General features: G+C 37.0%; 2 protein-coding genes and 1 long non-coding RNA gene across 3 annotated transcripts in view; 1 reads left to right on the top strand and 2 right to left on the bottom strand.

Annotated features, from left to right (window-relative positions):
• Nucleotides 1-704: 704 nt before the first annotated feature.
• LOC121381054 (ELL-associated factor 2-like) lies at nucleotides 705-16,028 on the bottom strand. Its single transcript, XM_041510134.1, has 7 exons — nucleotides 15,850-16,028; nucleotides 15,361-15,455; nucleotides 8,554-8,690; nucleotides 6,849-7,003; nucleotides 5,156-5,227; nucleotides 4,258-4,311; nucleotides 705-2,729 (listed from the first exon to the last, which is right to left on the bottom strand). Exons 1-7 carry the CDS (start codon nucleotides 15,947-15,949, stop codon nucleotides 2,686-2,688), a joined length of 657 nt encoding a protein of 218 aa, XP_041366068.1. The 5' UTR covers nucleotides 15,950-16,028; the 3' UTR covers nucleotides 705-2,685.
• A 1,045-nt stretch (nucleotides 16,029-17,073) lies between these two features.
• LOC121381433 overlaps nucleotides 17,074-24,395 on the top strand; it is a 32,633-nt gene continuing 25,311 nt past the window's right edge. Inside the window, exons 1-2 of the long non-coding RNA XR_005959079.1 lie at nucleotides 17,074-17,223; nucleotides 17,726-17,760. This is a non-coding gene — a long non-coding RNA (uncharacterized LOC121381433). The remainder of the gene's footprint in view (nucleotides 17,224-17,725; nucleotides 17,761-24,395) is intronic.
• The window catches only part of LOC121381432 (transcription factor 15-like), a 74,357-nt gene continuing 72,733 nt past the window's right edge, over nucleotides 22,772-24,395 (bottom strand). Inside the window, exon 3 of the mRNA XM_041510747.1 lies at nucleotides 22,772-23,258. Coding sequence (XP_041366681.1) covers nucleotides 23,199-23,258 — 60 coding nt within the window. The 3' untranslated portion in view covers nucleotides 22,772-23,198. The remainder of the gene's footprint in view (nucleotides 23,259-24,395) is intronic.

The raw sequence follows: 24,395 nt of genomic DNA, 5'->3' as shown, positions 1-24,395 counted from the left end.
CCAGCTCACCCGAAGGCGTATTCACTGGGATGGTACAAAATGGCTGCACCCATTATATATAATAGCCGTCACATTTAAGCATTTTATTAATTAACTATACAATTATACTTGTTGATATTAAACAATAATGTGCGTTATATATATCGTTGAATATGTATACCAGGCCAAATGCCGTAACTGTCTCTTCCTTCAATATAGTTGGCAGGTAGGAACTGGTTAAATGTGCCAAGAGTTTGTACTGAAAACACATAGAGGGCCGAATTTACAAAGCCTGTTTTTGTCTTACACAAGTGTATAAGAAAAACAACTGACCTCGGTGGTGCAGTGGTTAAGCCATTGGACTACAGGCTGGTAGGTACAGGGTTCACAGCCCGATACCGGCTCCAACCCAGAGCGAGTTCTTAAGGGCTCAATGGGTAGGTGTAAAGCCACTACACCCTCTTCTCTCTCACTAACCACCAACCAACTCACAACTAACCCACTGTCCTGGACAGACAACCCACATAACCGAGGTGTGTGCCCAGGACAGCGTGCTTGAACCGTAATTGGATACAAGCACGAAAATAAGTTGAATAAGTTGAAATTAATAAGAAAAACAGGCTTCATAAATTCAGCCCAGGTTATATATTTCTAGATTGATTTATCAACCAAATAGGCAGTTACTGATTTGACTGCTGGAGACCAAATAAACAAAAACAAAAATGTTTACAGTAATAAATGTGTTTACTGACAAAAATATGCACATATATATGTATGCAAACACAAAGCACAAAGTATTATTTACAGTACACCTTTTACTGATACAAGAATTATGAATGATCATCCACAATCAAATATCAGCCACACCAAAAAAAATATGCATTCAGCTTAACAGAATAATCGAGTAGTTACAAATAAATTGTGTGCGCACATGCCGTATATAGAATATCAGGTTACTACGTTTTGATATCGTGATTATTTGGCGAGGTTTAGATAGCAGTGTAACAGGTGAGCCTCATCTAGCCTGTTACACCGTTATTGAACCGAGCCAAATAACCACGATATCAAAACATAGTAACCTGATATTTATTTTTGATCATGCAACCCCTTTCAAGTTATATTTTTGTAATATGTTTAAGTAAAAATCGGTATAGAAACTATTTGTTTTATTGTGTAGAAACTACTTCCAGAAGTAAGGTAATTTGATGTTACAGGAAGTGTAAATGTTATATTTATTTATGCAGTTCAACAATTAATGCTGCAAACGGATGTTTGAAAAATGAGAAAATTATCTACCTCAAAATTGAGCAAACATCCATCATGCGCACCACTCATTTCTTAGTGACATGGTAACACTTCCTAGTGACATGGTAACACTTCAAATTATCAGGTAGGGGTTATCAGGTCAATAAGAAGCATGGTTGCATGATAAATGCAGTTAGCAAGACACTGTGTACAAATGAATATAGCCAGTAATACAGCACATTGTGAAATAAACTTTTAAGAAAATGTAATACTGAATTTAAGTGCCAATAACCCACGGATTCCTTTATAGGGATTTTTCAATTGCAAAAAAATATATCAAAAGAAATACCTTAGTTTTCATTTTTCGACTTCACCAAGACCAAAACAATAATCTATCTATATTTTCCCACATTACACAACAATTTTTCATATTACAGACAGGGTAGAAAAAATCATTCAGCATCTCAACATGTTTGTTTCAGATTTGCTTTCAAAGCAAGATGCCTAAATAAGACACTGGGATGGGATTTTTCTACTTTTTAACAAATTACAGCTTTTTTTGTTTAAAATGATTTACACAAAGTAGAGTGGAATTGAAAAAGAGAGAGAGAGCTGAAAAAGGGCCGTTTTTTAAGGTAAAGTATAGTTTTTCAGCTTTTAAAAGATTATTTCAGCTTTTATTCTTAAAATGGGTATCACATCCCTGTAACGAATGGCTAGCCATTGAGTAGTGGGTTGCTACACCTGGCATGACAATAGCATAAACATCATGCAACTATTTTCTTACATGTAGTCTCTATTTTAACATCCACCCCACCCACCTAAAAAAAGAAAGAAGTCTCGAACAGTTTGGAGTGTCTCCAAATGTATAGGCCTACAGTAAGCGTTCAATCAAAGATTACGGACAGAAACAGTTTTCATGTGGCTCTAAAATCCAGAGTTCTGGAAAATTCTAGTGGTCCACCCATCTCTCATAACTGTTATTGTTCCTCTAACAATAATATTCTGATAGAAAGAAAGAAGGAAACACATAAATGATAACAGCAAATATTGACTGCTACCTTAACCCTCATGCACAGTATCAGGAAATTAAACTGTTTTATGGACATTCAATGCCAGAGTACTGACATTCTCCGACATTACATCTCTGTACTAAGTTAAATTGGGTCTTAAATACCATGTGTTCCCTTATTTCTTTCCATCGTTACAGAAACAAATTTAAATCTCTGAAATATTTTGACCTAAAGAGCTCTAATGAACCCATCTCACTTCATGATCAGAACTGCCATAAAATGCAAATTGTATGAAAGACTGTAATTATGTGCACTGTGTCCAGTGTCCTCGGACATCAGTGTGAGTGACCAGAGGAAAACCAGAGTCCAGCTATATTAGAAAAGAAAACTGAGCGAGGCCGTGGAAAGACTGTTGGGCTAGTCAAATAGTCGAATGTGCTGTGAAGCATCAGTCGCTGTCACTTCCAGACTCCGACAGCTGCAGGTCTTCTTCTGTAAAACAAGAAATTGACAAATATAAATGACATGGCTAATAGGATGAAGTCAACACGACTACAAGATGAGCTGTGGAGTATAATATTACAAACAGCCAAGAGCTGACAAACATTCCAAGCTATCTACATGAAATTAACAGCTCATAATAAGCAATCAGGATAAAACAAGCATCCTGAGATCACTGCTAAAGCAACACACATTTTCATATCTCCTAATTTCAAAGGCTATAACGGTGTAAAAAAAAGGGTAAATCACCATGAAAGTTAAACTTGATCTGTAGCAGTCCATGATAAAGATATAGACAAAATTTTATCTCAATATCTTTAAGCACTGCAAAAAAACAGAAGTCAAGAATTGTTTAGTTTTTTTGTTTCTCCTAAGTTCAAGCGCCATAACTCTATCAAAAGCAGGTAAATCACCATGAAAGTCAAACTTGATCTGTAATACTACAAGTACATGATAAAGGTATACACAAAATATCAGCTCAATATCTGAAGGCTTTAAGAAAACAACATCCGGAAAACAATATGTGGGACGGATGGACGGACAGATGGACATCAAACCTATAGTCCACTCTGGTTGGACCGGTAGGGGACTAATACATGCATGCTGTCCTAGTGTAAACAGATATTAATCTTTAGATTATTGGATTAATTTTCACAAAAGTCACATTGTGGGTGTACAAGTTGAAAGTTAAATATTCACATAAAAATCGCCTTTTCAATAAATGCCCACTTATTAAAAAGAGAAAAAAGTCAGCAACTTTGATGAAGAAAGTAACTTCTTTATATTATGTTAGTATTTCTGACAAATGGGGTGCACAAAATGGTGAGAAATACGAATTCGTGGCATACAGTTTGTAGGCTTGCTCAATGTCAGCAAGGGATTTCTATGTAACTAACTAAATGAATATAATCATTTGCACACATATGAAACTAGTATGACAAACTATGGTTAGGTACATGTAGGATAAGTTTTTTAAAGATCATTTCAGCTTTTATTTTTAAAATGGGTATCACGTCCTTGTAATGAACTGCTAGCCATTGAGTAGTGGGTTGGTACACCTGGCATGACAATAGCATAAACATCATGCAACTGTTTTCTTACAAGTAGTCTCTATTTTAACATCAACTCCTGCACCCCCCTAAAAAGAAGTCCAGTTTGGAGTGTCTTGAAATATAAGGGGCTACAATAAGCTTTTGATCAAAGATTAAGAACAGAAACAGTTTTCATGTGGCTTTAAAATCGAGAAAAATATATGAAGCTGGTATGACAAACTGTGGTTACGTAGGATCTGATAATTGTGGTCATATTCCTAACATAAAAATACAAACATCCCTGCACTTACTCAACATATGATGAGATTTCAGAACTGAACTATAAAAATACAAACATCCCTGCACTTACTCAGCATATGATGAGATTTCAGAAGTGAACTATAAAAATACAAACATCCCTGCACTTACTCAGCATATGATGAGATTTCAGAAGTGAACTATAAAAATACAAACATCACTGCACTTACTCAACATATGATGAGATTTCAGAACTGAACTGCTGTCTGCTACAGGTGTGGGAGCTGTTGAAAAAAAACAATAGAAAACAAATAATTTAACTAAAAAAAGTAAATAGTTTTTGCCATATTTACATTTTAACGTGTGCAAAAATTACCCACAGACTGAGTCACCATGAACATGAAACAAAACAACATCGTTTGGTTGGTTGGTAGCTTACAGGTATTAGTGATTGTTAGGGGGATGGGTGATGTTGGTGGGGTGTAGTAAATCTTAAAAACCAACAAACACAGGCTATGCTTGCTACAATAAAATATATGACAGGTTTCTTCTCACACTATCTTGATCAAGTGTCTCAATACCTATTTTCCCTCTTTAAAACAACATATTTCCTTTTTGGGCAAGTACACTGTGATGTTATCAACGTGTGTTTAGGATCAGCTTGTCAAAATACAAATATGGAAATGCACAGTTCCGCATGTGGAATCACACCTGTAAAAGACTGCACAGAACTGCATTTAATAAAGGAAAGCGGGACTATGGGAAAGTGCATATAAAATATATATATTGCTGCTTTACTGGTTGGAATAGCAGGCTAGCTCTGGCACTCACCAAATTTTGAAAGCAGTTGGCGAATTTTATTGGAATTTGGTGAAAAAAATTCATGTAATAATTGACATTTTTTTAGAAAATAACTGCTGATTTCTGCAATTTTTCAAGTTGAATAGACAATTTGGCAAAATATTTTTCTGAGTAGTCTATGTAACGGCAGCAGGTTTCCTTTCTGTCTACCTCTCAGCAGATAATATACTTCTAAAAAACCATATTGGCCAACATATGATATTTACTGTTTATGAAGCAAAAACAACAGAAAACTATTACTGTGACAATAAAAATATTTCTACTTGCCTTTTTTCATTTCGACATCAGAATCACTGTCACTAGAGCTGTCAGAACTGCTGATCATACCAATTGAATCAACTGTAACATCAAAGGTTATCAATCAAATCAACTGTAACATCAAAGGTAATGAAGCAAATTAAACTGAAAATAAGGATTAATTATTCAGCATATCTTTCTGCAGAAAAAAAGAAATCAAAAGTATGTTTTCTGCTTTGATGCTGAAAAATTTAATTTTAGTTTAGTTTAAACAATATTTATTGCCGTCAAAATGCGGTTTGGGATTGGCCAACAGGCAAGAGCCTATATTAAGGCCTCTCCCTACATTTATAAATACAAGTTTGATACATCAAGATGACAGAAATAGTATAATAATTTAAATAAATTCAAATTAGCTAAGATGAGAAGAATGGAAGAGAGAGAGAAGAAAGGAAAAATAAAAATAGATAGTTGATATATTATTTAGTCACAGTTGGGAAGGGAGAAGGAGGAATAATGAATGGTTAGTTATTGAAACGTTTGCTATTAATTATAAAGTCTTGAACAGATTTAAATATAACACTATTTTCGTGGGTACTAAAATTTGGGTCACCAAATAATAAAGTCTTGCAATTTACTGATAAAAAACAATCCCACCAAGTACCAGTTTACCGTATAGAGAAAATCACCACACATATTATTTAATATTAATTTACAGTGATAAATTTGAGATATCAGCGAAATTCCCACTATTTAAATTAATTCACAGTGATCTAATTCATATCAATGATGTAACAAATAACTGATGAGATCTGAACCAAGGACTTATTTGTTTAACAGTCCAGTGATCTAGCAACTGAGTTAATAGGGAAAGCTGAGCTACCTGTAATAGGGAAATTTGAAGTAACTGAGAAATCTGAGTGAACAGTCCTTCATGTTCGAGATGAGTGACTGCATTTGCACGCCAAGGCACACCTCAATTTCATCTCCGAGATATTTTGTATCAGACACCTAACAGTATAGTAACAGCACACCTCTCTCTGGTTACTGAATAGAAGCTGCCTTCAGCCCAGCCAGTCCTAGTACTGGAATATCAAATATCCAGACTCTGTGATTGTTCAATGTAATATGTGCAAGCTTTATTCAAGATTGTTCCAATGGAATGCAAATCAATTCACCTAGAGCTTATGAGAAGAATGATTTATCACTTGCCTGATATTTTCAAATGTGAAGGACTGACCTAATAGGACAATTTGAGCTATTAGGTAAATTTGAGGTAACAAGGAAATCCCCACTAGCAACTACCAGTAGGAGCCATTAATACCAACACTGCTACATTAACTAAAAAGCAAATGTTAAAGATGAATTAAAAAAAAAGAAGTTTGTTTTGTTTAACGACACCACTAGAGCACATTGATTCATTTAATCATCGGCTATTGGATGTCAAACATATGGTCATTTTGACACAGTCATAGAGAGGAAACCAGATACATTTTTTTTCCATTAGTAGCAAGGGCTCTTTTATATGCACCATCCCACAGACAGGATAGCACATACCACGGCCTTTGATAGACCAGTTGTGGTGCACTGGCTGAAACGAGAAATAGCCCAATGGGTCCACAGACAGGGATCAATCCCAAACCGACCACGCATCAAGCGAGCACTTTACCACTGGGCTACGTCCTGCCCCTTAAAGATGAATAATGTTAAAAGTGAAAGTTACTGGTCTCTGGTTGACTGGGCGGAGCCGGTGAGTTGCTCTTCATTGAAACAGGACTCTTCGGCACTGACTTTGTCTTTGACGGGGATGCAGATTTCTGTTTTATTGCATCTACCGGCGTTATTGGCCTACTCAGCTGTTTACTCGATCCTTCCATCCTAAACAAAAATTAATAATGAAATTGGTAAGACAGATCTTGAAAAATATTTAAAATATGTGGTCACAGGACTCACATACTTTATTATAAACAAAATTGCATTAATTTTCAAAGGAATGTGCCCTGATCTGTTGTAGGAGTTTCAAGTATGTTTCTGCTAGCATTAACATAACCTAATAATATTAAATGGTATACATCAAATTGCCGATGCATTCTTCTGTCATTTTAAATAGGAAAAAACTATTTTTCATAACTTACCATGACCAATTCAAGATACCTCAACTTTCCAGATTCCCAGTCTGGAGCTCCACGCGGTAAGACGTGTTTGTTTCGCTTGTGCACACTGCACATGCTTTCGTGTGCTCGACTTGGGGGTCCTTCATTTCGTTGTTTTTGTCAGCGAAATGAAGTTTTCTACTGGGATGTATGCGGCCATTGTAACTGATTGAACGCTGGAACACTTCTCGTTTCGACAGCCTGCACAACCAGGTTGGATTCTTTTTTAGCGAGATTCCTTGCCTCCACGTCATTTCTCCGTCTGACTGTCGACTTGTTTTTTTCGTCACTCGTATGACGGCCATTCTGCAGAACGCCACGGTTGTTCGCGTTTAGTCTCTACATGTCCGAGCCTGTCCTAGCAGCACTGGAAGATTGACCGCCCCACTCTAAGAAGAAATAGGAAGCGGGGTCGGCTCCATCTACTCTTTTTCTAGACTTTACCTTGCTTTATAGTGATACATCTCGTATCCTCCGGAGTCAGGCCTGTCCGCACCACTATACAAACCCATGATGACTGAACTATACCCTAGTCTGATACTCTCTCTCGTTCTGTATTTCAGCACAGCACTACACCTTCAACGTCTATCGACTGTCAATCTAGGTTTTTTTTTGACGGGATGCAACCCATCTCGTCCCTTTAAGCTGTGCACCCAAACGGCCTTAGCGAGGCCACTCGCGTGGACATATCGATCGGACTTTAAACTTTTAGATCTGCGTTCAAATTTTATGTCAAAATTACTTCTTTTTTTTAAAAATATTATTAAATAGTCCGATCCTCTCTTCTTTCTCTTATTTAATTTTGGACTGTCCTTCTAAAATGCTCCAAATTGTATAAATATTCGGCCGAGCAGTCAATTCTTTTTTATTTATTCTATTAACTTTTTTACTAATTGCTATTTTAAAAATTCTGCCCATTTTCAACCCCCCCCCCCCCCCCCCCCCCCCCATCCCGAGTCAGGCCACTGATCTTATCGGAGGTCGGACTCGGGATGGGCATGTTCGAAACCCTAGTGGTATATGGGCATGTTAAACTAGTTATTATTATCAACTTTCCATGATTTCCATGACCCATATTAACCTTGTCTTTTGTGGCATACTTTAAACATTGATGTCAGGACTACTCTCCTCTTAAGCTCTCCAACCAAAAAAAAATGTGACTTTCATCAAATTTAGACAATTCATGACATTTACTTAAGAGTGAGGCAAAAATCCACACACTGGTCACATTTCTGCTAACTATAAATGAGTATAAAGCATGTCCAGTTAAAATACCTTGTTTTCTTGAGCTGTACCGCACTGGCAAGTCTCTCCAGGGTAAATGTCCCGGTGTCATGATCGATTATTAAAACACATTCTTTGGGACATGGCTTTTTGTTGCCCTTATACACTGTGTGAGAAGTACCCGATCCCTGAAATGTGCAATAAGCAAGATGAATTATTTTTCTACATTATTATCACTTCTGTTAAAGCAGAAAAGAGCTGAAACAATAAGGAATACAATTAATAATAATAAAACATATAGAGATATTGATAGACATATAATAGTTGTTGTTTTCGTGTACCTAACTTGTCTATTGAATTGTTACTGTACCAAATAATTGTCTGCTATTCCTCCATAGGTGACTAATCATGTTTCAAAGTAGAATATGTATCCAAAGACAATAGAAATGTTCAAAAATCAAATATCTGCTTATGTCAGTCACCTGAATGTGTGGTACTGTGACACTCAGTGACTCACCTCAACATGGGGTACTAGTTGTGACAGTCACTTGAATGTATGGTACTGTGACAGTCACCTGAATGTATGGTACTGTGACAGTCACCTGAATGTATGGTACTGTGACAGTCACCTCAACATGGTACTGTGACAATCACCTGAATGTACGGTACTGTGACAGTCACTTGAATGTATAGTAGTGACGGTTGCTAGTCACTTCGTATCATGGTCATTTCGTACCATAGTCATTTCGTACCTAATTTGGTTGTTTCGTACCCTGGTCATTTCATACCTTTGCAAAAAGTTATTTCGTACCTTGGTCATTTCGTACCATTGTAAAAATGTCATTTCGTACAGTAGTCATTTCGTACCTTGCAACTTGTCAAAAAAAGATACATGTCAAAAGTTTGAGAAGAAGACCTAATAAATAAATAATATTTTGTTGGTCCATTATGTTGTTTTCGAAAGCTCGTCTAATCATCTGGAGCCATTTCGAAGTCGGCAGATAGTAGTAACTACCAGGGGCCGTATGCATGAGGAGCGGATAAAACTAACGCGGATAGCGGCTAAACGCGGATTGCTAATCGCGTTTAAATTTATTCGCTTTTTGGTATGCATAAACGTAAATGACGTCGCGAATAGCTATCTGGCGGCGTTATTTTTAGATTGGGGGAACTTCTCGCCGCGCATGGCATTCTGGAACCGAACGTTGCGCTTACAATGTACTTTTGTAAACAAAAAGAACAGTGTTTCGTTTAATATTTATAAATAAATAAAATATATAAATAAATGTATAAATGTATGAAATAAAATAAAATTAAATTAAATTAAAAAATAATAGGCCTAATACAAAAATAATAATGAAAATAAATAAAATTAAATACATAGTTATAAGAAGAAAAAAAATATATAGCAATCCAGTTATTAACAGTCATTAAAAGTGCAGTATATATTTAGGAAGGGGTGCAAATTAAAAACAAATAATAATAAAATAGAGGCAAATAGTCTTGCCAAATAAATAAATAAATAATGGGGGACCAAGATATAACACCCAGCATACTAATAAAATATAGAAATGCAGATTGAGAGGGAGTAACTGGAAAATAGGTCGAACACCAACCATAAGCGATTGGGGGTGGGGGGAGGAAATCTTCAAATTCGGGTAAAAACGAATAAACATTCAGGCAAAACGTTTCTCTATGTATTTCTATCATTCTACTGACAGTATTGTTTTTAACGTAACCCATGTGAAAGGAAGGAAGGAACTGTTTTATTAACGACGCACTCAAGACATTTTATTTACGGTTATATGTTTTCGGACATACGGGGAAGGACCACAAAGATATTGAGGGAGGAAACCCACTGTCGCCACTTCACGGGCTACTCTTTTCGATTAGCAGCAAAGGTTCTTTTATATGTACCATTCTATACAGAGGATAGCACATATTACAGCCTTTGATATACTAGTCGTGGTGTACTGGCTGGAGCGAGAAATAGCCCAATGGGTCTACTGACAGAGATTGACCCCCAAACCGACGCGCGAGCACTTTACCACTGGGTTACGTCCGAGAGAGAGAGACCGAGAGACCCAGTCCTAGAGAGGTAGAGGGAGAGGGAGAGAGAAATAAAGAAATATGCTACAGGTAAATCCTTTACTCAACCTGATTACCTGCATTTGACGGCGATAAGACCGGCCTCGGTGGCGTCGTGGTAGACCATCGTGGCGTCGTGGTAGACCATCGGTCTACAGGCTGGTAGGTACTGGGTTCGGATCCCAGTCGAGGCATGGGATTTTTAATCCAGATACCGACTCCAAACCCTGAGTGAGTGCTCCGCAAGGCTCAATGGTTAGGTGTAAACCACTTGCACTGACCAGTGATCCATAACTGGTTCAACAAAGGCCATGGTTTGTGCTATCCTGCCTGTGGGAAGCGCAAATAAAAAATCCCTTGCTGCTAATCGGAAGAGTAGCCCATGTAGTGGCGACAGCGGGTTTTCTCTCAAAATCTGTGTGGTCCTTAACCATATGTCTGAAGCCATATAACCATAAATAAAATGTGTTGAGTACGTCGTTAAATAAAACATTTCTTTCTTTGACGACGATAATGTACTTTTTGTCGGAATTTATACAAATAAAGAACTGGGGTTTTTTCATGTGGATTATGAGCCCCACACCTACCCACACCTTCAACCCTACCACCACCGCAACAGAGTCTTCTTTTGGTTCAGTATACGAAATGGACTGAACATTTATGAAAATAAACACCCAGTGAAACTCACTTGGGGTTTTGTTCAAATGAATTATGGGACACACACTCATAGTCTAAAATATATTGGCAGAACCCCCAAAAGAGAAAGGGAAACTGTTTTTAATACAGGGGCAATGTTTCGTTATTATTATTTAATAGCCATATAAAAGTAATAATACTGAAAAACGAAATAATATTTTTTAAATCCAAATGCAAATACATGTATACAATTTATAATCTGAATAATAGTTTTAACACACATAAACAACTTTTAGAGGCATATCCAAGACATTAAATGCTCAATTATGGACACCACGAGAATGGAACTTGTAATTTCAGTTTTTCATTAATTTGTCATTGCTTTCAATAAGCTCTACAAAGATTTGATTTCCATTACTATACCGAGTGTAATAACATTAGTCCGTCAAACCAACTGTTTCTTAAATAACTAGTAATGTTAACTATTAGTTGTGTTTTTTTTACACTTTTAATACATAGGGACTTAATTCCATGTTAGACGTATATATATTCTATTCCATGTTGAAACTTAAAATACCATAAAAATAAATGATGTTTTGTACATGATATACAAAATATACAGAGAAAGAAAATAAGGGAACACTTAGTATTGAATACTATTATCGTCTTAATGTCTGTATAAAGTACGAAGATGTACTGTGGGAGTCACTGAATGACAGTAATGTAAGACTGGGTGACAGTAATGTGAGACTGGGTGACAGTAACACAGTTAACTTCCTAACACAATAGATGAGAGTTTTTGTTGCAGTCACTATCTCCTGTAAGTGTTGGGGGTGATCCCTTATTTCTTTCAATCGGTACATATTGCCAAACAGGGCATACACTGTAATACACAACAAACAACAATTCAAAGTACCGGTAATATTTATAATTTATTTCACCTTACAAATTGCAAAGAGTGAAGCAAGTATAGTGTAGAAGTAAATAAACCAAGTGTAGATAACTTAAGATAAACCCATCTTAAATTGTTCATTAAATTGGATGACATGTCAGAGGGAACATGTAATTAAATAGTTACTCAATATTGTACATGAACAAAATTATTACTTAAAATTATTTTTTATTCTTTATCAGATTTTAAAACAATTTCATGTATTTTTCATAATTATTTTGTTAATTTGTCATTATTTTATTGATTGTTTTGCATTGTACTTCTCAATTATAATCATCTAACTGTAACGTTATTTTCCTGTTGTGTATTGATTTAATTTTAAAATTCAAAATAAAGATGTATCAAAAATGTAAAATATGAATATCATTTTGTGTTAACAGAGCATGTAAATCAGAAAGTTCACATTTAATTATTACTTTGTCATCTACAGCTGTCTTTAAGAGTAAACGTATATTAGTACATAACAGCTCTGCTATCAACATCATGAACCACTTGGGTTGAAATCTCTTTCATACCAAAGTTATCATCTTGTAACAAAACCAAACCTGGATCACTGTCATTGTATTTCTCTGAATCAGATGGAGGCTTTTAGCACAGTTATGCAGCATTACACAAACCGTAATAACTTTATGAATCTTAGAATGTTCCAAAAGGCACACATTCAACTTGCTTGAACCTTGTCTAGCTGTATATCTTCACTTCAGATGTACTTGGGTTCACAACCAGAGTGTACAGCAACTTATGTGCCATGTACCTGGAACAAAATATTACAAATATGACATTTATGATAATAAGATATCTGGGTAATAACATCAATTGTTTGTTGTTTTTTTTTTTTTGGGGGGGGTTGTTGTTTTTAAGAAAAAGAACAAATCATCTGCTTCATTAAGGTAAAAAAAGAAAGAAAAGAATTTGACAGCATGTCACAATATATGTTTATAGAGCACAATGATAGAACTTGTTATGTAGCTACATAGTTTTACTTTTATCAAATCTATGCTTTAATAATGGTGAAAAAAAAATTCTTGTGTTTAGTGGTTAATTTATCTTACCAACGCCATATTTTATGCTTTAAAATAATTACTTCAGCTAGTTCTCTCTATCTGTCTCTATCTCTCTCTCTCTGTCTAGCATGATCTGGACCTGGGGGGGGTGGGGGGGGGGGGGGTGGTGTTTCGAATATGAACCAAGTGGACCTTTTTCTATTTTGTGTTTGCACCACCTGAAACTCCATATTTATAAACCTGTATGTTTTAGTACTGAAAGCGGACCATTTGTTTGGGGTGGGGGTGGGTTCGTCCGAAGCCCCCGAATTCCTCCCGCCCCAGCCTACGCCCCTGGTCTCTCTCTCTCTCTCCTATCTATATACACACACATAGTTTACACACACACACACACACACACACACACTGTCTGCAGTACCTGCACATTGACAGAATGACATTTGATACATCCATATTCGTTTTGTGGTTTGGCACCTGCTGAAGAGTGTTGTCAGTCCATCTCACCAAATTGTTGACTGATGCATGTCTATAACATAAAATGAACACATACATAAATAAGTGAGTCAACGAATCAATGAAAGTAGCTTATATCATTATTATATATCTTGCACATGTTTTCAATAAAAATAAAATTAAACTACTTGTTTCAGTTACGAAAACTATGTTCCACTAAAAGGGTAGCCTACACTACAGTACTGTGCATGGCCATTTCAATCATCCGGTGGTTTAATATTATTTACGCTGACAACTTAGTGAAAATCTAAAACTTTATTTGCTTACCGTAGGCTAGTTGTTTGACAAGCCGTTGTTTATGTTCCCAGGCATACCCACCCCAATAAAGACATACAGATTAATTTCTATATTTCCATTTTTGTATGTTCCCCAAATAACCTTCCCATTTTTGGATAAGTTGTCGACGTGTTTTTGTGAACAACATACATGTATGACGTAATCAAAATTCGTGCTTACGTTGTTTGAAGTTAAAAAGAAATAGGAAGTACAATGCCAATGGGAGGGTTTTTGATGGGGGACGGTTTTCGATAGGTTACATTAAAAGATTGAAGACAATGCATGCCGATGTGGCAAATACAAAGAGACTGAATTAAATATGTAATAATTATTACATAAAAACAAGTTCCTCACCGATCAGTTACCGTAGACATATTGAAAGTGTTGCAAACTTGTACTTTTGTAGATTTTTGACAGTGATGTTAACACGCCCAACGGACTGGACACTTCGATGTTTCCTGATATTTCATCTGTGATCTTCAGAATATCTTGTTGTTCAAATTTAAATTCTTCATGTTTTTCCACATTATAAAACGTGTCAAATTGCTTTGTTCGATCAAGAAATAACCAGTTTTGTCGACATATTTGCCTGTTTCTGAATCGCAACATACCAGCGTGGCCATTTTCCTTTCAGACTTATCCGGCGGATAGGCCTTTATACAGAGAAAATGTAGCGAATAGCATTATTCGCGTTTAGGCTATTCGGGGAGCGCTATCCTGCCGTCATGCATACCAAATTTCCCCACTTATCTGGCGGATAGGCACTATTCCCGGATAGTGGACTTATCCGCCCCTCATGCATACGGCCCCAGGTCCATAGGAACGACTTTGGGAGGGGGGGGGGGGGGGGGGGGGGGGGGGGGAGGGGCACTGATGGCTCAGGTACAAACTCTATATCAGATAAAAGTAAAAACAAAAAAGCTCACAAGTGGGGGGCACATGCCCCACCACCTCGGTTCCTATGGGCCTGAATACCAAATACGGCTCTTGTCAGGTAAAATGGAAATAACAGTTGACAGGTATTATGGGTATCAAATAACATGTACTGAATTTCAAAACTGTCCAAATAAAGTTTAAAAAAAACCCCAACTCAAAACACTGCTTTTATGCTATGGTCGATTCGTTTTCTATATACTGGTATGAAATGCCTAGGGTACGAAATGACTGAGGTATGAAATGACTTTTCACAATGATACGAAATGACTTTTTGCAATGGTACGAAATGACCAGGGTACCAAATGACTAGGGTATGAAATGACCAGGCAGCATGGTATGAAATGGATGGTACGATATGACTAGGGTACAAAGTGACTGATTCAGTAGTGACAATCAACACAATGTGTAGTATTGTGAGTCACCTGAATGTATGGTACTAGCTGTGACACTTACCTGAACGTGTGGTACTGTGACAGTCACCTGGTGGCCTTCACCCACCTCGACACATGACTCACGGCTTGGATCCACCGACGCTGGTTTAAAGTCATCTGAAATAAAAATGTTTGTTTTCATTAACGACACAGATAGAGCACATTGATCACTTTGCAATAAAACATTTAATTCATTTTATTTGAAATTTCATGTAATAGCTCACCTAGCACCACTTCTGACAGTGATCTTCAGCTTAACTTTAAAAAAAAATATCATGCCCCCACCCCTACAAACATTTTTAGAAAACAAAACCCCACAAAAAAAACCCACCTTAAACTGCAGGAGTTTAATGTATGGATAATCAATCAAGGTTTTAACGAATTAAGTTACTATACTCTATAGTGACTAATCGAAAGTACTTTTCAAAGTATTAAGTTTTCATGATTAAGATATGATTAGAACAAATTGTCGTCTCAGACCGAGCCCACCATGTTCGCTACCAGTCCTTACATCTGATAGAATGGAATGCTGTACAAGGCTTTGGATCGAAACTGGGACCCAGTTTCAGCTGATTCACTTTCTTGTTAAACGGAGCAATTTTCTCATCCATTCTCAGTTTACTAAGAACAATTATGCAAGAGGAACAGCATGTTTCGTCCAACAGCTGTCAACTTCTAAACAACCTAAAACCGGAAACACATCAGAGTAATTGCCCTTTAATTATTTCACAACAACATTAGCTATTTGTACTAAATCGTATTAAAATAGTAGGCGGTGCTATTTATAATATTTCTGCTTAAAAACAGTCACATTCGTAATTTCCAAAACGTAGACAGTACATACTAACACTAACATTCTGTCTCTGTTTCTGTCTGACGCCATATATTAACCGTAAATAAAATGTGTTGAGTGCGTCGTTAAATAAAACACTTCTTTCTGTTCTTCCTCCCTCTCTCTCTCTCTCTCCCTCCCTCCCTCTCTCTCTCCCTCCCTCCTCTCTCTCTCTCCTCTCTCTCTCTCTCTCTCTCTCTCTCTCTCTCTCTCTCTCTCTCTCTCTCTCTCTCTCTCTCTCTCTCTCTCTCTCTCTCTCTCTCTCTCTCTCTCTCTCTCTCTCTCTCTCTCTCTCTCTCTCTGGTGCTTAAATATTGGAGATAGGTTTTCTAATATGTTTCAATTAGGGTAGGCCTACTGTAGTAATTTTTGACTGTGTAACGTATTAACGATAGTAATAACCGGAAAGGTAAAAAGAACGTACGTTATGAATATTCAAGAAGTGATAGCTTTAACATTTTCTCGCATGTTCCTTTTGTAGCTTCAAAAAATCTACATTTATTGAAAGGTTTGGACTTATGAACCTTGCCGAACTATTTTGTGTGGAAAAGTGTGTGTGTGTGTGTGTGGGGGGGGGGGGGGTTGTCTTTTCCCCTTGTTTTCTTTTTCTTAACTTCGCTGTTTATTATTATTATTATTGTTATTGTTGTTGTTGTTGTTGTTGTTGTTGTTGTTGCCGTTCCCCACTTGTATTGCTTTGTTTTGTTTGTTTGTTTTTTTTGTTTTTTTTTAAATAGACAAAACAGCAGATTTTAAAAATGTGTTATTGAAACTTTAAATTTGTTTAACCTTTGAATGGCTTTTCGATAGTTTCCGCATATTACGGACGTTGTCGAAAACATAACTGTTACGTCAACAATGCGATGACGTTTTCACACAATTATGGACGTCAAAGCTGATCAGTGTAAATTCTTCTACATTTAATAAGGTCTCACTACACAGATCACTTCCGTGTGAGAGTTCATTGATCACGTCCACTATAGTTCCTAATTGTGGCACATGTTATGGTTCATATATTCACTTCTAGGAAATTGTGAAGAATTAAAACAAAATGTATGTTTAATGGTAAGCCTTCTGGCTGTATTTTGCCCATGTTATTTTGTAATATTGTGAATCGACCTTTTGGGACATGGGTATATAGCGCAAGTGACAGCCGGAGTGAATCGGTTAATGAACCACCTGTTCGGACCGGTACTACAGCCAGATGCGGTCATATAGCAAAAAACTGAGACGGAAATGTTCACAATTTTGGAGTGAATATAAATGCTTATATAATGTATGTTCGCTATGGTGTATGTTGTTAGTGCCAACGAGAACCCAGTCTATGGGCAATCTTCGCTTGAAGTTGGGCAGTTTAACATGGGTTTCAATGGCAGATGACATCTGTGTAGTGAGACTTAACGTAAATTCTGAAATGTTTGAACGGCATCGTTATTTGACGTCTATGTGAATATTTAACGTGCTCAAGAAAACATATTAAATTACATTGTATATGAATTTCAAATAACATATTAAAATGGTGAAGCTGTGGTGTAATGATTAACTTCTATTTCAGTACCGCTGATGACAGTGTCTGGATCAACAAGAGAGGTCAGTGTATTTTATAATATATTTGAGTGAAGATAACGTTTTCACTGTTAAAGAGACATTTCTGAGTTTGCTGCATTGTAAGATGTTTCATACTAATACAATATTTCTACGAGTAAACTTACATATTAAATATATGTTCTTGTTTAGAATGTCAGTGTCTGTGTATTCAGTGTGTTTCTGGTCGTCTTAATATTTGTAAGAAGCCCAAACTGGATTTTTTTTTTAGGAAATAAAATGAAATTTAACCTAGTACAAATATTAGAACGATCAGAAACACGTTTAATATACAACCGCTAATATTTTATGCAGAAAAATATATTTGATATGAAAGAGAGAGAGAGGGGGGGGGGGAGGGAGGGAGGGGAGAGGAAATGTTTATTTGTTCATCACTATAGGTCTATAGGAAGGCTTCTTTCGGTATCATTATAAATATCTCAAAAACATAACAAATTAATCTGTCTGAAATTTTGTGCTGTAAAGATTTACAGTTCAATTGACTGTCACTTTCATGCCGTAAATCTTTATTTACAACATGTAAAATCTGAAAATGTTACATATAATTTATTTCATAAATGATCCTTGAATCTTCATGTAAAATATCCAAGTTGTACAAACTGCTTCGAAAGACTAGCACCATGAATCCAGCTAGCAATGTACAACCCGTACCAGCTATTGTACAGACCCTTGCCACAATGTGGTGCTTTATATTGGCGAACATTGGAACAACATATTTGTGAGGTCGGGAGTGTGTGTGTGTGTGTGTGTGTGTGTGTGTGTGTGTGTGTGTGTGGTGTGTGTGTGTGTGGGGGGGGGGGGGAGAAGGCATCAGGAACAAAGAAGATACAAACAATAAGAAAATGTTTTTTTCCAGCTACACAAGTCAGTGTTGTAGCCAAGATTTTGATAGGATGGTGCAATTTTTATATTGGCACTGGCATAGAAAGAGGGGCTGGGGGTGGGTGGTTGATGTGCATTTTTCTTGATCTAGTAGCAGCATCGATGGTTTTATATATATATATATATATATATATATATATATAAGCAGAATCCAATCAACCACACGCACACACACATACACGCACGCACATATACATCACACGCACGCACACATCACACGCACACACACACATCACACACCTCACGTGTGTGTGTGTATATATATATATATATACGGAGAAGTCGTTAAACTACTTTTTCCTTCTTTCAATCGGATTGAAACCAATTCTTTGGCAGCCGTTCTGTGGTTGCTTTCTAATCTTTAACCAACGTCTCCCATTTTGGAGTATTTAGTTAGGCGTAGGCGGTTTCGACCGTAGGTTTAGCTGGGTATGACTAGCCTACCCCACCGCTCCCCCTCAACCCGCTACACTGGAGCTTTCGATGGGACCGGCATGCCCCTTGGATAAATATTAATATTAATAATCTTTCCTTGGCTTAAAGCCCAACCCTCTCCTACCAATCCTCCTGGGCTTAACACTTCAGTTAGTTTATTTTTATATAAATAACTTTTTTTAGGCCGCTTATCTAAAATAGGCGTTTAATAAATTAAAATATTAGAATTTATTTTTTAGGCAGTTTTATTCGTTTGACGACGCCATCAAAATGTCTTTCCCCTCATCCGACGCCCAGCCACTGGCCATGTCAGAAACTGGGCGTGGGATAGACGTGTCTGAACATCTGTTGGTCACAAACCACAATTAATTACGCTATATGTTTCTATATAGCAATAGTGCCTATAAAAAGATTTTTTATTAATATCAGCAGGCCCATTGATTTTTTTATGCTCCTTTGCCTGCCTGGGGGTAACATACCCTGAAAAGGACAACCAACCCCTGTTGTCCAGCTCCTTCTCCCAGGATATTGGCTTAAACAAACACACCCACTAGACCTGGCCGGAGTACACCCAATTTACACAAAAAACACTACTTTTGCATGGGCAGGAATTACCTCAAACAAGTCGTCAATGTCAACAAGTTACACATGTTTACAAACTACATGCTCTCCCGTCAACTTCAGTCAAATAGTTGCCACTTCAAAGCTGTCTACCATGAAATAATCAGTCAAACAGCAGACTACTTGCGCGGGCAAATATCCGGTATTAACGCACTGGCGCAGGGGATAATTAAATCCTTACGTACATGAAACAGTGGGCAGACCCGGCACTGGCTAGTATGTATTGATGTATGAATATATATATATATATATATATATATATATATATATATATATATATATATATATATATATATTGTATGTATGTCGAGGCTGACTGTTACATACGTACATAGATATTAACGCACTGGCGCAGAGGATAATTAAATCCTTTCTAGCCTCACAAATTGTTCCATGCCGTTGCTGGGACTTGAACCTGTGGCAACGAATCGCCCGCAAATTGCAAGACTAACCACGATGCGCTCTGAGCTATGTATATATGTATGTATGTATGTATGTATGTTTGTATGTGCATGTATATATGTCTGTGTTTGTACTTAGTTATTTGTAATATCACTAGGTAGTAAAATCGTGCGTTGGTCATAGACCATATCGATAGTTGAGCAAACACTTGCGATACTTAGCGATAGTTCAATTAACTATCGATGCATTGCTATCGAGGCACTGACTATCGCAACATATCGATAGTTCGATGTATTGTTACACCACTAGGTAAAACACGTGTCGATAAACCTACGACCTAGGGTTGGGAATCGGTTGGAATGTCTCCATCGATCATCGATTATAATCGCTTCGCACCAACCGATCGACTTTCGATTACACAATCGGCTAGAATTATATGAACATAAAAAGGATTTAAATTATAAGCACCATGCACCAAGTGTCTCGTTCACCGAGGTAGACACTAAAAATCACTAATCAATAACTATTTAATATAAAACAAATTATGTACACCTGAAACATGCATTACCCCAAACATATTTACATCATTTCTATCAAGTAAACAGGAGGAACAGTTTCAGTTAATATGTTCCCACACAATCGGTTATGGATGTTTATAATCAGTCGTCATTCGGTGGAGCCAAACTAGTCTAGGATCCAATATCAGCTAAAACTGGTTCAGCTCAAAACACACTACACAATTGGTTTGTTACTTCAGGCTGCTTGGCAGGGGGGTGGGGGGGGGGGGGGGGGTGTCTCTGGAACATTTACCATAGTTTGACACCCAATAGCCGATGTATTTTTCGTGTTGGGGTATCCTTAAACATTCATTCATTCATTCATTCATTCTGGAACATTCCTAGCCCTGGTGTAGAATTATAGCAGCAACAATAGGTGACAGCCTATTTCTAATAGGGGAGTAGGGTGGCTTACGTGCATATCTCCACGATTTGATTTAATAGTGTTTGGCTTCTACAACCAATATCGTCCAGGAATTGTTGTTAATAATATGTCATTGAAGTAACCCTTTCTGTTGTCGTCCTGCTAGCGGCAATATGGATATGATTTGTTTTAATGCGCTGTCGGTCTGGGATCGATCCCTGTTGGTATGCCTATTTGTCTATTTCTCGTTCCAGCCAGTGCACCACGACTGACATATCAAATGCCGTGGTATGTGCTATCCATAATCCTCTCTGTGAGATGGTGTATATAAAAACTCCATTGCTACTAATGGAATAATGTAGCAGATTTCCTCTCTAAGACTATATGTAACAATTACCAAATGTTTGACATCCAATAGCCGATGATTAATAAATTAATGTGCTCCAGTGGTGTCGTTAAACAAAACAAACTTTACTGTTTCTCTGGCTCGCTATTTCTGTGTATTTTGGTGAGTGTCTTAGTGAGATAGGCAGACAATCACAGTCAAACAGGCAGCTTTTTAAGATAAATTTGCATTTTGGTATAACTGTTGCACCATATCAGTGGAGTGTATCCGTGAAGTAACCTGATGGTCCTAGCTGTGCTTCCTCTTGTATCATGCTTGGTCTTACTTACGTATAGCGTTTGTATCGTATTGTTCATTCCACCATTTACTGAGTTGTATACCTTAAAAGTAACATAGAGGCCCAGTGGTAAAGCGCTCGCTTGATGCACGGTCGGTCTGGAATCGATCCCCGTCGGTGAGCCCATTGGGCTATTTCTCGTTCTAGCCAGTGCACCACGACTGGTATATCAAAGGCCGTGGTATGCGCTTTCTTGTCTGTGGGAAAGTGCATATAAAAGATCCCTTTCTGCATTAGGAAAAATGTAGCGGGTTTCCTCTGTTGATTACGAGTAAGAATTACCAAATGTTTGACATCCAATAGCCGATATTAATTAATCAATGTGCTCTAGTGGTGTCATTAAGCAAAACAAACTTGGTTTTGAAAAAGTTACATTTGGACGAGTATATATATACACACACACGCATAGAGTGAGGGGGGAGGAGAGAGAGAGAGAGAGAGAGAGAGAGAGAGAGAGAGAGAGAGAGAGAGAGGGGGGGGGGCGGGATTTATCTTAGTCAGTTGAGTGCTCACTTGAAGTGCTTGCTTCGCAGGTTCGAACCACCTCTGTGGATCCATTCAAGTGATTATTATTTTTATCGTTCCAACCAGTGCACCACAAGTGCCATGGTATGTGCTCTCATGTCTGTGGGAAAGTGCATATAAAAGGTCCCTTTCTGCATTAGGAAAAATGTAGCTGGTTTCTTGTGATGACTACGTGTTTGACATCCCGTACTCGATGATTAATTAATGTGCTCTAGTGGTGTCGTTAAACAAAACAATCTTTTTTTTAAAGTAACATTTGCTTTAGTGGTGTCGTTAAACAAAATAAAGTTCAACTTTTTTACTGGCCGTACCTAGCCTAAAATTATTAGGTAAGGGCAGAACAAAAGAAAAAGGACATAGTCATATAGGGTATTCTACTGCTAGACATATATGGCACTTTTAATCTAAAGGAGCACGTACTGTCCTGCCACACGCTCTCGCTGCTGGATACGGCCATATTCTTCCTCCCCTTTTAGATGAAACAATTCTATAATATATGGCAGTAACAAATAAACGTAAACCTTCAGTAACGTGTTCCATTTATTCGTAAGTAAGTTTTGGCATAAATACCTGAGGTATTAACACAACAATCAACAAATAAAACAAAAAGCATTTATGTGCAAAGAGTCCATGTTTGAAAACATTAAACATCCCCATCGTCTCATAAATATGGGCACATATTTACGTCACATCCTGATCACCTGGTCTGAATAACCAATCACATGGCGCCGCTCGCATAGTCTCGATCACGTCGCTCACTCTCTGCATCCATGCTGTTATGAAAACCTTATTTAAAGCTCTCCACACCCTGTTTTGCAATAACAGTGGGGTTTTTCTTTTGTTTTGACTTTGACTAGTTATTGTCTCTTGGATTTCATGAACGATTATGAGTATTATTAACTCAAGGTGATTGCGTGATTCTATGAAGCCGATTCTGGACTAGTGAAGTCAAGGTCATCGTCTGACTGGCATTGCATGGCGCATATCCTTGAACATGCAACTTTCAGGACGTATCTGAAATATACAAGCATAATATTTAAATAAATAAAATTACCGTCAAATCACTTTTATTCGTGGACTAGTGAAGTCAACGAACTTAAGAACACTACGAAAATATAATGCACGTATACATATAATACGAATTTATGCTACTACCTTTTTAATCCACGGAATGTAAGTACCCACCGAAATGTGTATTTTAGCAAAACCACGGAAATTTAAGGCTACGAAAATAAAGTACTGGATGCCTGTTTTAAAAAAAAAATTAAACTTATCTACAGTGCTACATTTTCAATCATTGCCATCATGAATAAATCAAGCTTTCTGGCAAAACATAATCTGAGGGTTCATAATAAAAATAAACGGATCATAAGTGCCTTTACTAGGTGGATCTGGGTTTGAAATGTTTTGGAATTTGATCATGTATTTCATCCACTTTGACAAAATCGGTGCCCTCTGGCAAAAATCCTAGAATTGCATAAAACATCTTATTACACAAACGTTGATCTACATATACCGAAAAACGTATTATGATTTCCATGCGAGACCGTATGCTTATATATACAATCTAAAGTCAATATAATTATAAAAGAAAACAAGTGCGCAGTATATATGTATTAAAAACTATTTTTAAGAAAATGTCCTTTTACATGTTATATTATTCTAGTTACGTCTTCGTTGACGTCATATTGATTGCACATATATGTAACTTTTCTAATGATATTTTATTTTGCCGTCTGTCTGTCTTTCTGTCTGTCTGTCTGTCTATTTATCTATCTTATTTATCTATTTCATGAATACAGTTAAACCAATGACTCGAACTTGGTGCACTGCCCCTCCCCACCCAACCTCGACTCATTTCCCGTTGAAAGGCGAAAATATCAATAGAAGCTATTCAAATTAGTTTAGCACGATTCACCGTCTTGGATAATTTTGCACATCGGCTAGTTTCGCATTTCAAAACAGTTTTATTATGTCTATTCAATTCAAATTTAGATGTGCCTGAAATTATTATTAGATTTTTAGCTTGCCTTTTACTATTTATGTTTTTGTTACATCTTATTCATGTTTTCACTTCGGCTAGTTTCGCATTTTTAAACAGTTTTAATTTATGTTTTTGTAATATCTTAGTAATTTTTTCACTTGTGTAAA

The sequence above is a fragment of the Gigantopelta aegis genome, chromosome 9 (assembly GCF_016097555.1).
Source record: "Gigantopelta aegis isolate Gae_Host chromosome 9, Gae_host_genome, whole genome shotgun sequence".
NCBI classification, from domain to species: domain Eukaryota; kingdom Metazoa; phylum Mollusca; class Gastropoda; order Neomphalida; family Peltospiridae; genus Gigantopelta; species Gigantopelta aegis.
Note: the sequence above shows the minus strand (reverse complement) of the source record. Positions and strands in the feature narration are given on the sequence as shown.

Bases quoted from the DNA above. Each gene is read 5' to 3' on its own strand.
- LOC121381054 (XM_041510134.1), bottom strand. From the start codon at position 15,949: ATGGATGAGAAAATTGCTCCGTTTAACAAGAAAGTGAATCAGCTGAAA. The intron at 8,691-15,360 runs GTAAGTGTCACA...TGCACATTTCAG, and splicing joins TCACAGTACCACACGTTCAG to GGATCGGGTACTTCTCACAC. The intron at 7,004-8,553 runs GTATTTTAACTG...ATTTTTGTTTAG, and splicing joins GTACAGCTCAAGAAAACAAG to GATGGAAGGATCGAGTAAAC.